The sequence below is a fragment of the Leptidea sinapis genome, chromosome 19 (assembly GCF_905404315.1).
Source record: "Leptidea sinapis chromosome 19, ilLepSina1.1, whole genome shotgun sequence".
Taxonomy (NCBI): Eukaryota; Metazoa; Arthropoda; class Insecta; order Lepidoptera; family Pieridae; genus Leptidea; species Leptidea sinapis.
In genome coordinates, this window is record NC_066283.1 from 3,339,722 (window position 1) to 3,354,353 (window position 14,632).

The 14,632-nt window shown below is 35.3% G+C and overlaps 1 protein-coding gene across 1 annotated transcript in view; it reads right to left on the minus strand.

Annotated features, from left to right (window-relative positions):
* LOC126969876 (sister chromatid cohesion protein PDS5 homolog B-B) overlaps positions 1-14,265 on the minus strand; it is a 56,314-nt gene extending 42,049 nt beyond the window's left edge. The window contains exons 1-2 of the mRNA XM_050815460.1: positions 14,026-14,265; positions 11,255-11,344 (exon numbers count right to left, since the gene is read on the minus strand). Of these exons, the coding sequence (XP_050671417.1) occupies positions 11,255-11,335 (81 nt within the window). The 5' untranslated portion in view covers positions 11,336-11,344; positions 14,026-14,265. The remainder of the gene's footprint in view (positions 1-11,254; positions 11,345-14,025) is intronic.
* Between the last annotated feature and the right edge of the window lie 367 nt (positions 14,266-14,632).

Below are 14,632 nucleotides of genomic sequence, written 5' to 3' on the forward strand. Positions count from 1 at the left end.
CATTTACCAAACTTAAGTACCTGTGTAGACGTCTTCTTAATCTTTGCACCAAATTGTTGTAATGCATAATGTTGTGTAGTAGGTATTATGAGTATGTAGTAACTTGTACATGTTTTTTTTGTATAATACATTTACACAAATAAAATTTGAAAAACAAAATTTTATGAACGATGCGGGACTCGAACCCACGACCTCCGGCGTTCCGTGCCGGTGCTCTAACCAACTGAGCTAACCGTTCGAGTACCGCCTCGCTATAAAATTCTGTTTGCTTTGATCAACTCTCAGGTTGTGGCTTCATCTACAGGATCCACTTTACAGTTGATTACCTGCTCAACCCCAATATTTTCATATTAGGAAATTGACTTGAGATGTCGCTCTTGTAAATCTAATCAATATGTTATGTTTTTAAAGTGATAACCCTCACTTCACTTCTTCTTAATACACAAATATAATTTTATGAACGATGCGGGACTCGAACCCACGACCTCCGGCGTTCCGTGCCCGTGCTCTAACCAACTGAGCTAACCGTTCGAGTACCGCCTCGTTATAAAATTCTGTTTGCTTTGTTCAACTCGCAGGTTGTGGCTATATACATACATATATAATACGTTTTCTTTTGAATGTGCGAAACACAATACACAGTATATATTGTATTTGCGAATGTCGTTTCAATCGCGGACTCAAGTAGAATTCGAAATCCAATACTTGCGATATTGTCATAAACAATTTAAACATTTCGATTGCTCAACCCGCTTTTGTTTTACGTCGACTTGCATCGCCAGGGATTCGCAACGGTTGGTAATGTTGCGCTATACACTTACCGACTTCTAATATTATATAAAATTCTCATGTATTTGTAGTTAAACTCCTTCGAGACGGCTTGACCGGTTCTCATGAAATTTTGATTGAATATTGGGTAGGTCTGAGAATCGGACAACATCTATTTTTCATCCCCCTAAATGTTAAGGGTGGTCCACGCCAAATTGTTTTTACATTTTTTTATTTAATTTATTTGATTATGAGTCAGCAATAAAAATACATACCATACGATCAACAGTTACTTTTGTATCGCGATTTTAATATCGGCAATACAACGTTTGCTGGGTCAGCTAGTATCTTTGTATATATAACTAGTGGACCCGACAGATGTTGTCCTGTACACACGTCTTAAATTTTTAAAATCGGTACAGCCGTTAGCCGTTCACTAACATACACATGGGCAGGAGAATTATATTATATAAACGTAATCGAGAATCTAAACAAATCTCAAATTCCCTGGAACACACAAAAATATCATCAAACCAGCCACCAGTTTGGTGTGTGTCTTCAGGTGGATTCGAGAATAGTTTAGATTCACAATTGAACTACCTCCTAAACGGCTGGATATAATTATAAGAATAATTTTTTTTTTTTGGGAAAACGTGGCTGTGTCATACGGACAGTCATACATGACGAATCCATAAGGGTTCCGTTTTTTGGCTACGGAACCCAAAAAGATCGGTTATAGAAATGCCAAACGGAAGAATTGAAATAAAAATATATCAATCTCGGATCGCTAATACACCATCACGATTGCATACAATACAGACATCGGTCATATTATCTTTTATACACTTTTAATTTTACCTATTTCATATGCTCACTTTATGTAAGTGACCATTTTTTCGCGCTACCCACGAATTGCGACTCCACTTTGTTAAATTCTCTAAATTGTCAATATAGCAGTCTGCCGCTCATTGCGCGTTATTGAAACGTCCGTTTGAAAGAATTGAAATAAAAATATATCAATCACGGATCGCTAATACACCATCACGATTGCATATTATCTTTTATACACTTTAATTTGACCTATTTCATATGCTCACTTTATGTAAGTGACCATTTTTTCGCGCTACCCACAAATTGCGACTCCAATTTGATAAATTCTCTAAGTTGTCAATATAGCAGTCTGCCGCTCATTGCGCGAGTTCTAAATATAGAGTAAGTATGAAGTATTATTGATTATTCTCACAACAGTACCTTTCGTTTCTTATTAAGTACAGCAATATCTGGTTCATTGCTTACGTCTGGTTTAAAATCTAATATTTATGCTACGGATACGTTATATTCTCAAAGCTTATTGATAATCTAATATATAAAATTCTCATGTCGCGGTGTTTGTAGTTAAACTCCTTCGAAACGGCTTGACCGATTCTCATGCAATTTTGAGTGAATAGGACTGAGAATCGGACAACATCTATTTTTCATCCCCCTAAATGTTAAGGGTGGTCCATGCCAAATTTTTTTTTAATATTTTTGACATTTTTTTTTAATTTGTTTGATTATGAGTCAGCATTAAAAAATACATACAACTTCACAAATACAACTATACAACTACTAGCTGTAGTATATATTATATACTAGCTGACCCAGCAAACGTTGTATTGCCGATATTAAAATCGCGATACAAAAGTAACTGTTGATCGTAGATGGGTGAAATTTGTAGTTGTATGTATTTTTTAAAGCTGACTCATAATCAAACAAATTTAAAAAAAAATAGCAAAAAATTTAAAATAAAAAATTTACCTTAACATTTAGGGGGATGAAAAATAGATGTCCGATTCTCAGACCTACCCAATATGCTCTCAAAATTTCATGAGAATCGGTCAAGCCGTTATATGTTAGATATTTCGATTGTCCGTTATTTTTTTTATGGGAAACGAAGACAAACGAGCGCACGGGTCACCTGGTGTTAAGTAATCACCGCCGCCCACATTCTCTTGCAACACCAGAGGAATCACAGGAGCGATGCCGGCATTTAAGGAAGATGTACGCGCTTTTTTTTTTGAAGGTACCCATGTCGTGTCGTCCCGGAAACACCGCACAAGGAAGTTCATTCCAAAGCTTTGTAGTACGTGGAAGAAAGCTACTTGAAAAGTGCACCGTGGAGGACCTATTTACTGTAATTTATATTTTACGCGTTCATTATGTTAGATATTTAGATTTTCCGGTATTTTTCACATTTCATTCGAGATTGCACAAAGCAATTCTGGAGCCATCTTTAAGACACTTCAAAAGCTTAGTATCGATCATAATATTATGTTCGTATATCGTGCTATCGTAATACCAACATATGATAAAAACAACATAAAAATGGAGAAAACCGTATGCTGTGATAACTTTATGGGCGCCTGTAAGGGGAGGCCATTAGATACGTGAGGCATTTTTGAAAATTTTCCGACCCCACCTTGGCGAGATATGTTTCGGCTGTTAAGCGTGTTAGATTATTGATATAGAGAGAGAGAAAAAAAACACAACTAGTTCTATTACTTTTATTGAAGACTAGCTGACCCAGCAAACGTTGTATTGCCATCATAGTATCATCATCGACTGTAGTAAATCAATGCACTATAGGTAGCTTAAATGAATTTTTTTTTAACTCCTGAGAAAGTTAGACAGATACAAAGATTCTAATTAGTTATTCATATTAAACTATTCTTCCAATTTGATTTCATATTCATTGAGATTTTAAACCTTCCCTGGACTCCCACAAATAATTCAAGACCAAAATTTGCCAAATTGGTCCAGCCGTTCTCGAGTTTTAGCGAAACTAACGAACAGCAATTCATTTTTATATATATATAGGACTAGTATTTGTGAATATTAAAGAATTTTACACCGTTTTCTGCTAGAAAAAAAAATTACGTGAAATTAGCCACGACCCCTCCCCTCAAAGTGAGTTTTGGAAAGATTTAAGTTGATCCCCCTTCCCCCAACCTTACGTAATTAACGGACGCCCCCCTTTAAATGCTCTTAAAGCCGACCTTTACCTTGAAACCTGAAGCTGGGTCGCTTGCTTACTTATTGTTTATAGACAGGACACGCCCTAAATCAATACCTACAGAGTGTCTCAATCAAAATGCATGTCCTATACAGTATTTAATTTACCAGTGGGCGGCTCCTTTGCACAGGATGCCGGCTAGATTATAGGTAACGGCGCCTATTTCTGTCGTAAAGCAGTAATGTGTAAGCATTACTGTGTTTCGGTCTGAAGGGCGCCGTAGCTAGTGAAATTACTGGGCAAATGCGACTTAACACCTTGTCTCAAGGTGACGAGCGCAGTTGTAGTGCTGCTCGGAGCTTTTGGGTTTTTTCAAGAATCCTGAGCGGCACTGCATTGTAATGGGCAGGGCGCATCAATTACCATCAGCTGACGTCCTGTTCGTCTCGTCCCTTACTTTCATAAAAAAAAACAGTATTTACTGATGAAAATATTTTCACAATTGTACCTATAGCACTCTTCTCAGAAAAAAATTTGCAGAAATAGTAAAGTCACCAATACCAATGCTTGTGGGCTAGATGAAATTTGTACGAAGATATTTACAACTATTTAAATAGGGAAATAAATCAGAAACTGGGCGTCATTAAAAGAGCACGGCAATACTTCAAGCCGGCCCACATACTAGCGCTCTACAAAGCGCAGGTCCGGCCTCACATGGAGTATTGCTGTCATCTCGGGTCTGGCGCACCCCAGTATCAGCTCGAATTGTGGAGGACTCAGTGCTCTGTGAACGGCTGGATCACTTGGTGTTGCGTAGAGAAATCGCTTCATTGTGTGTCTTCTACCGCATTTATCACGGGGAGTGTTCCGAAGAGCTATTTAACCTGATTCCTTCCGCCGAATTCCACCTTCGCACGACACGCCACAAGTTAGGATATCATCCTCACCATCTGGATGTGTGGCGGTCCTCCACAGTGCGGTTTTCAAGGAGCTTTCTTTCACGTACTACGAAGCTGTGGAATGAGCTTCCTTGTGCGGTGTTTCCGGGACGATACGACATGGGTAACTTCAAAAAAAGCGCGTACACCTTCCTTAAAGGCCGGCAACGCTCCTGTGATTCCTCTGGTGTTGCAAGAGATTGTGGGCGACGGTGATCACTTAACAACAGGTGACCCGTACGCTCGTTTTTCCTCCTATTCCATAAAAATATAGATATATATATATATATATATCTCTAATTACCGTCCAATAACTCTTATCTCTATCTTTGCTAATATAAATCGCTCTTGACAGAGCGGTCGTGATTGTCACGAAGTTTCAATAAGATTTCAGATCTAATGCGCCTCACAATTTGACAAGACTTGACTTTGACAAGGAGCTCTGCGTGCGCTTGACTTGGTCAAACACCCGAACTACCCAAGCTTGGATGGTAGCCGACTTTCCGAACTTTCGAGAGCCCATTGGACTTGGTGATTAGTTTTAGAGGACATGGCCTGCTCTAAATGATACGCCGACATCGAAACGCTTCTCTCTAAATCTATATAATATAATTTTTCTTACATACGTATAAATCGATTGTAATAAATTTTTGTACAATGTGTACAGTTTGTTCTTACTTGCAAAAATCGTCACCTTTTTGCTCTTAATACTGATTTTCATTATTATAACACTAGAAATAAGGGATGCCATGTAACTAATTCTAGTAGGCTTCATAAGATACATAATAGCTTTAAGGGTAAATGTATACACTTCTTTAATAAAGTCCCAGCCACTGTTCAGGCATTATCTATAAATAAATTTAAATGTTTTATAAAAAAATGGCTCTGTCGTAAATCCTATTACTCCACTACTGAATATCTGAATGATCGGACAGCCTGGGACTAGATTGTGATTAGTTTATAGCGATAGAAATGACTGTACAATATTGTATATTTTTATTGAAAAGAGCGCAAAAAAAGAATGATGGGAGAGTTTCTTGCGCCGCTTCTTCTCTCTCAGAGCGCCATTTGTTTCCAATTTTTATACCTTTTTATGCCTTGAGAGGTGTATATATCGATTCGCGACTCAATAATTTTTATTGTAAATTTAATCTCTATGAAGAAAATGCTTAACACTCAATTTAATAATTCTGTTGTAACATGTTTTCTTTACTACGACGAGAAAAAAAAATAACCAGAAAATTGTTGATGTCATGCTAAATAAATATTTTTGTGGAAAAATATATATTAATTAACTTACCTTCTACAGAAATATGTTGCCTCTGTCTGTTAATAATAATATAATAATACCGGAGACCAGAGGGATCACAGGAGCGTTGCCGGCCTTTGAGCTTCCCGGAAATACCGCACAAGGAAGCTCATTCCACAGCTTCGTAGTACGAGGAAGAAAGCCGCACTGTGGAGGACCGCCATACATCCAGATGGTGGGGATGATATCCTAACTTGTGGCGTGTCGTGCGAAGGTGGATCTTGCCCTACACTAGGCATATCCTTCACATAAATGTTGTTTGCACCTACCATTCGATTGGATTCGAACAAGGGACCTCTAGGTAAGGCTATCACTGGGCTAGTCAGTGGTAGCCAGTAACGGGTCATATATAAAATTTTTTGTGTACCAATTCTACGTCAAAAACGGTTTCCTAAAAAAAAGTTGAAACTATACTTCAATATATAGGTTCTCAACGTTGGCGATAATGCCCCCTTGTGGGCGTTTGAGACTTTCGGGGGGGCAGTAGAAGACCCAGAGAAAATTAGGGGGGCATTGAGATGGCGCAGATGGGGCGTGGGTAGATTAAAAATATAGTCTAAAAAGGCAAAAAAATACACGAAAATACTCTAGAAAAAATCATATTCTCAAAGTGGGCGGTGAGCAAAATAAGGTTGAGAAACTATAATACTGTCGGAAAAAAAAGGAAAGGAGAGAGTCCTGAAATGAGTCATGCCCTCGATTTATAAGAAAACAATAGCTGAATATTTAGTTTCTTTTTTTTTTAAATTTCTTAAACGTTTGACGGAAATCGGCCCGAATGATTTTAAAAAAAACTACTCCTATATTTTATTTTCACCAATCTGTTGCTGAAAAGGATATTTTTTTATTTGAATTAAAATCATAGTGTTTTATTAAATTTTTACCAGACTTTTGAGCTAACTTCCTTGTGCGGTGTTTCCGGGACGATACGACATGTGTACCTTCAAAAAAAGCGCGTACACCTTCCTTAAAGGCCGGCAACGCTCTTGTGTTGCAAGAGAATGTGGGTGGCGATGATCACATAACACCAGGTGACCCGTGCGCTCGTTTGTCCTGCTATTCCATAAAAAAAAACTCTTTGATCTCGAACACAAGTCATATTTTCGAGCTCGAAGAGTTCGAAAACGTCATAAGTACAATTCGGAGCGTTTTCCTAACTTTTTTTTTATAGAAAGTGCATTATATCGAAATTATTTGAATTGTACAGAGAGAAATCATAATGCATATAATTACAAAATCTTTAACGGTAGCTTCTCTGTATTTAATGTCAGGCTAGCTCTACATTGTATCGTATTACGACGAGTCAACGAGAAACATCGTCGCACTAGTTAATAATAATACTACTTACGCTTGCTCTGTGGGATTCTGTCCAATGCACTCCATGCAGTAAAATTATGTTTAATGTTTCTATTTTATAAGATAAACTTAGGAAACGTGCAAGATGTTACAATAGTATAAGTTAGTAGTAGCCCTGCTCATTTACCGCTTAGAATTTTTGATTAGGGGCGTAGCTACCGCCGTGTCAATTATAGAACGGCTGGACCGATTTGGCAAATTTTGGTCTTGAATTATTTGTGGAAGTCCAGAGAAGGTTTAAAAGGTGAATAAATAGGAAAATGCTGCAAAATTAAATAAAAACAACAAATTTGTTTTTCCTTTGATGTGTCAATACATAATTTCTATGTGAGAATTTATTGACGCACGGTTTGACAGTTCTGCTGTGAAACAATTTCATTACGACAGCAGGGTGCATATTTTGCGAAGTAATTTTTGATGTTATGATATATTATTGACAAATTCATATAAAAACATTATTTCATTTATTATATACAGAACAACGTCTGTCGGGTCAGCTAGTGATGAATAAATATTTCTTTTAATTCTATGCAAAAAAAAATATTATTTTGTGAGAAATCTTTACCCCAATTCATAAGGGATATACCACTACGCAAATTTTTATACGGGGCTTTGCCAAAGCACGCTACGCCATCACAGTGGCCCTTGTCACTTTGAGACATAAGATTTCAAGTCCCTAAAGCTCACTGAGCACAAATTCAAGAAACATAATATTTAAGTTATACATAAGTTTCTTTGACAAAGAAGGCTTACTATAGTATAGTAGGATATATAGATGACAATTCAAATTTCAAATTCAAATATTTTTATTCAAAATAGGATTTAAAATCACTTATTGAACGTCAAAAACTACCACCCTTTCAAAAGAGACTGCCTCAGACCTGAGAAGAATGGGCGCAAGAAACTCAGCGGGCTTTCTTTTTTTATATAAAATATTGATTACAATGTGATATCGTACAATAAACATTTATAATTAAAGAGCCTGAGGGTGTTCGCTTTATTCCCAAACCGTGGTGTCATTAAGAAAATCGTTAATGCTATAGTAACCTTTCCCACAAAAACGTTTTTTAACAATGATGCATGGTTCTTGTCTGCTTCTGCGCAGGCAACCTAAAATTGTTATTACTAGCTGACCCTGGATCATAATAAAATAACACCAAATTGGTTTAGCCGTTTCGAAGGAATTTGGTAACAAACACTGGGACACGAGAATTTTATATATATGACTTGTTGACCCAGCAAACGTTGTATTGCCCTATAATGTAATTAAAAAAAAAAAAACAATAATAAAAATTTTTTGGGTATAAAATATAGACCTACCAAATATATCGTACTACAATTAATATATTCGATTGCCATCTTGCAACCCTATTGCGGATCTGTGGATGGAGCAGAATAATATAAAAATCGCGATACAAAAGTAGGTGTTGATCGTAGACATATGATATTTTGAAGTTGTATGTACATATTTTTAAATGCTGAACCATAATTAAATAAAAATAAAAAAAAAATTGTCAAAAAAAATCAATTAGAGGAAAAATAAAAGAAAAATATATTTTGGCCGCTTCTCAGACCAGTATATATCTCATAATAGTAGGAAACACAATTGAATCAATTAAGTACCTATGTTCCGGTAAATATACCTATTAAATTATTATTATTATAAGCGGATTTATAGCCAAACCCACAATAATTGATATAGCTAGTAATTAAGGTTTCATTATAATGTTCTTATTGCAGATGTGCTGGCTCCCTTACAGGTACCAGTCACTTTATTATTTAGAGAATATTTTTCTACTGGAGTTATGCCAATATTGTGTAAGTCTGTCTGGATCAAATAAAAATATTGAAACTATTCTATCTCAAAACTTTGTCTTATCTCCTAGTTATTGAGCAACTAATCTATGTCAAAATGCAAGATTTTAAAATTAATATGTTCCCCCAGCAACACAGCTTTTTTCATCAAAATGTAGGTCACCTGGTGTTAAGTGATCACCGCCGCCCTCATTCTCTTGCAACGACAGAGGACGACAGGATTTTAACACTGGGAGGCCCCTTTGCACAGGATGCCGGCTAGTTTCAGGCTCAGTTTGTCCGGTAGTACTATTCGGTTGCAGTGATTTAGTGTGATTATGTATTGAAAGGGAAGAAAGGCACATTGACCCCTTCCTTTAGTGGTGTTGCTGCAAAACCTACCTACCTACTTATACCTGTATCATGTCTGATATACCTGGGCTTTATTTTATGGAATAGGAGGACAAACGAGCGTACGGGTCACCTGGTGTTAAGTGATCACCGCCTCCCACATTCTCTTGCAACACCAGAGGAATCACAAGAGCGTTGCCGGCCTTTAAGGAATGTGTACGCGCTTTTTTTGAAGGTACCCATGTCGTATCGTCCCGGAAACACCGCACAAGGAAGCGCATTCCACAGCTTTGCGGTACGTGGAAGAAAGCTCCTTGAAAACCGCACTGTGGAGGACCGCCACACATCCAGATGGTGGGGATGATATCCTATTTTGTGGCGTTTCGTGCGAAGGTGGGCTGTTTTGAAGGAACTTGTGACTAAATAACTAGGTACCTACTTACATAACTATCTAAAACATAATCAACATGTTATGTGGTGTATTCTGTGTATTTAATGTGAATCTACAGGAGTATTTAAAAGCTGCCCAGGATACAAACAAAATTGTCTAATAATCAAATTGGAAAACAATATTTTTATATATATATATATATATATTCCTTTTTTTTATTTATTAAATAAATGTCACAATAGTATTGCATATTAGTCAAATAACGTAACAATGAAGGGATATTATAACTCTTTTTGATTCACACAGTATATTAAACACGACACCCCTCGAAGCCAACATCCATTTTTTACACGAATGAAAGTAAATACAAACCTGGGTATAAATTCTCCAATCGAGCGAATGGCAAGAGAATATAATGAGTACCTAAATATAATACCAGACTTGGACATTGGTGCAGATGGGTTTACATTTATAAATAAATGTACTAAAATTTATAAGAAGTAAATGCTGTTGTTTTGTATTGGACTTAATTTTAATTTTAACATAATATTTAGATAAACTGTAATTTTACTAACATAATATTTAACTTTAAACAAGTTGTATTGTATGGTCGGGAAGGTAACAGATAATGAAAGATGTGTAACCATGTAAGTTATTTGTACACTTAGATATATATATATATTTTATTTTTGTATGCAATTTATGTATTAGAGTGCGATTGTTGGGTTTCCGAATAAATAAATAAATATACTTAGTACTTAAAAACACACATTTAAAACTGGCATCAAACCTAGAGACCTCCAGCTCAGTAGGCAGGGTAAGCAACACCTGAGCCATATGAGAAATAGCACAATAATGTAGTCTAAGTCAAATAAATTATATTCAATTGGATGTAGTTTCTAAAAAACGTTCCAAGCCACAAACATCACATTTTAAGGAATTCTCGTTTAAAATTTAATAACTATTAGTGTATTCCATATGTGTGGGTTGGGCTACTAAGCCATGAGGTCACATAATGAGTGACAGTATTGCTGCTATTTTTTGTCTGAATAACATGAGCAGTTTTGTGTTCTTAACTCAATTTCGACATGATTGTGGTCTGGAATATTTTTCTGGAATTATGTCCAATTAGGCTTAAAATAAACGGTTATGATTCGACACTATAAATATTTCTTATAAATTACTGAATCTGCAGAAGAAATGTGAGAAGAACATACAAGAAACTCAATGGCCACTCTTTTAAGGAGTAAGTAATTAGTAAGACTTAGAACTGGTCAACTTAAAGTTTATCCTTCTTAACACATTGCTTTAACATGAAAATATGTATTCAAAGTGTAGTAAAATTGTGGACATACCTTAAGTCTCCGAACCAGCTCATCAGGACCTAGGTCATCGGTAATTGGCCGGCAGCCTTGCGGGTACACTATTTCCGCCATACTGCCAATCTGCAACCAGTACTGAAGTTAAAATTTTAGTAGTAAAAAAAATTTTAAAAATAGTTGTTCATGAGTAAGATGAAGATATTATGCCAATATATGAGATAAATGTAGATGTACCGCAGGGCAATGTTATGTGACCCACACTATATCTTCTTTATACTGTGGAGCTTCCTACTTCTGAGGTAACTATAACAGGCACCTTTCGGGGATGAGACAGCATTACTGTCATCGGATAAACTTCCGGAAAAAGCCATAATCCAAAATATTCTTGACAGCATCACAAATTGGCCTAAGGATTGTATTTAGGGAAACAAATCAAAAAATCTCTAAGTAACTTTGACTACTCTACCTGCCCACCAGTCAAATTAAATGGACTTCAGATTCCAAAAGCTAATGAGCAAAATACTTAGCAATGTACCTTAACAAACAGTTTGTTTAACTGTTGTTTTTTTTATAAATAAAATATATGGCAATCTTTTTCATTTTAAAATTTCATTTGTATTGCAATCATTTTGGACACCATTGCTGCTCAAGTTTCTCAATATCCAGAATGTTCCAAGCAGATGTAGCAATGTATTATATATACTAGCTGTTCAGCACAAAACAAGGTCTGTTGGGTCCAACAGACCTTGTTTTGTGCATATAAATAAACTGGCTGTTCCCGTTCATTTGTGTAGGAGTTCACTGGAAACAAAGAGATGGTGTAAGTAAGTTTCATAGTAAGATGTAGATAGCGTATCTGACTTCAATCTTATTTGACTTATATGTTATTTCTTTATGTACCTACTTTGTAAGTTGTAGTTGTTTGCTTTTCCTAATTAAAAAAATAATAAAAAATAAAAAAATTACACTGTTATATAAATTAAGATATAATATAGGCAACAGTTGTCCTACAATGAATAATAAATAAAGCATTTAATAACAATATTTAAAAATATTAAATAGAAACTTCTAATAAGATTACATAATGCTAGGTACTCTAGAACATATATTTTACCAAATGGTACAAAACCAGGAACAGTAATTAGTGCACAATAAGTAGACAGTTAAAAAAAACTAAAAAAGCACAATATGAGTGCACTGCACATAATATGTGCACATCCAATCCATGATTTGGTTGTAAAGGTACTTGTTTCCTAGTAGTAGAATGACCACATTACGGGCCTGGAATGTCTAGAATATTCTAATTCAAAAATGAAATTCAGAAATCATTTAGATATGAGAAGATTACACAGATTAGAATTCCACTTTGTAACAATCTGCTAGCAAGATGTTATGTAGTATTGAATATTAATTATTCATATAACCTACAAAAGAAACAAACACATTAGCCAAAAATGTATAAACTTGCAATGAAATGAAATTATTTTATTTGCAAGAAACATTGTTAACATTTTGAATGTCCACAATATCAGAAAAATAAAACTATCTTCTATGCAATTATTTTTATATATCTTAATATATTGTTAATATTGACACACTTTTACACAAATCTTGCCCATACCAGGCATAGCCTGTACTATGGGTACAAGACAACAATATATTTAATACAATATACTTACTTAAACATACATAAATACATATAAACATCCATGACTCGGAAACAAACATCTATATTAATCATATGATTGCTTAGTAGTCAGGGTGACTAACCATTTGTCTATATGGGTCGTCAAATTAAAGAGGGGGTAGATGGGCAATAGGCTCATGTGATGGGAAGTGGTGAGACAATTGCCCAAGGTCTGCCCCAATACCAGAGCTCAAGAGATGTCTTGCTGCTGGTGACCCCCCAAGTAAGGCCCACTATGGGAGTTGTGACGCACATATTGAAAATTTCTGCCTTATATAGTTGAAGGTTAACATCTGCTAACACTTAAATTGAAGTACTGTCTCCCCATACTGAGTGGAACAAGGTTTTTTGAGGCCAATCTAGCCTTCTCTTCCATTTGACCATGGAACTGAACATCGCTAGATGATGATTATGACTATAAAGGTTGTGGTAGTTAGAGGAGTGATCTTGTACCAAAGGGATACAACAAAGGGAGACTTATTCATATAAGAGGCCAGAGGGACAAATGTGCAGCCTTATAATACAGAAAGACATAAATCTCATAAATTTCAAATAAATAATATTTGTCAAGTATGTATTGTTGAGTAGATTTTAAGGTCTTAAATAATATGCTTTAATTTGTTATCCAAAATGTTAATAATCTATCATAGATCAGCAACAAATATTACAATATACTAATTCTAATCCATATTTCAATAACATAGAATACACAGTACATAATGTTACATTGTATATTTTACACAATCTGTTTTTTCGGTAAGAATTCACAAATCCCGTAATGCTACGTCATTTATAAGGATGGGCTATGTAAAAAAAAAGTTTATTCTATACAAATTTAAATTCGAATTAAACATGCAATAACTATTACAATCTATAATCTATTGAAAACAAAAATGGATACAAATCAAAGCCAATACTCAACTGCGCCCAGCACATCGTGATGCGTGTTTAGGATGCTTACATTTTTATGTAGAAGTAAACATAAAAAAAAATTACTTCGAAGAAGAAATCATTATCAAATGTGTAAATTATATAGATTAGGCGTATTAAGTGCCTATTGAGAAATACGACAACACTTATGGATAAATTACGATGAACCGTTTAATATAATACTCACAAGAAGTCATAGACGTGGGGCTTGCGTTCCCAATGTTTACAAAATCACAATAATAGTCCGCCACAAATAGCACATTCACTCCAATAACATAGTTCATACAAATAATGATGACCGAAAAGGTATTAGTGATGAAAAGATATCTTTTAATTCCTAATATCAAAGAAAATTGTACCGAGTTATACGTGATTCGGTAGACGCCAATTTGTAGGAAAAACTACTGTGAAGTTCGCTTAGGACTCAGAAAAGAAGTCAGAACCAGAAGACGCCAGGCGGTTAGACACTGTCACTGTCATACATATATATTTTTTTAATTTCTTACTTATTCATGAACACAATCATTTCTCTTATGTAGCCTGACTAATAATCGATTCTGCAAGTATCTGTTTTTTTGATAAAACTAATTAATAATAAACGTTGAGAGAGTAAACAATGTATTAGCTTAGTTGCCTATAAAAAATTCGGCGCAATCTTCTGTAATCAATTTGCTGTATAAATTGCAAGTATATGTTTTTGTTAATAAATTTTACACAATTTAGAACCCGATTTGGACAGTGACATCAGTGGAGTAGCAGTTAGGTGTTTTTTTAAGCCCAGACGAAAAAGAGAT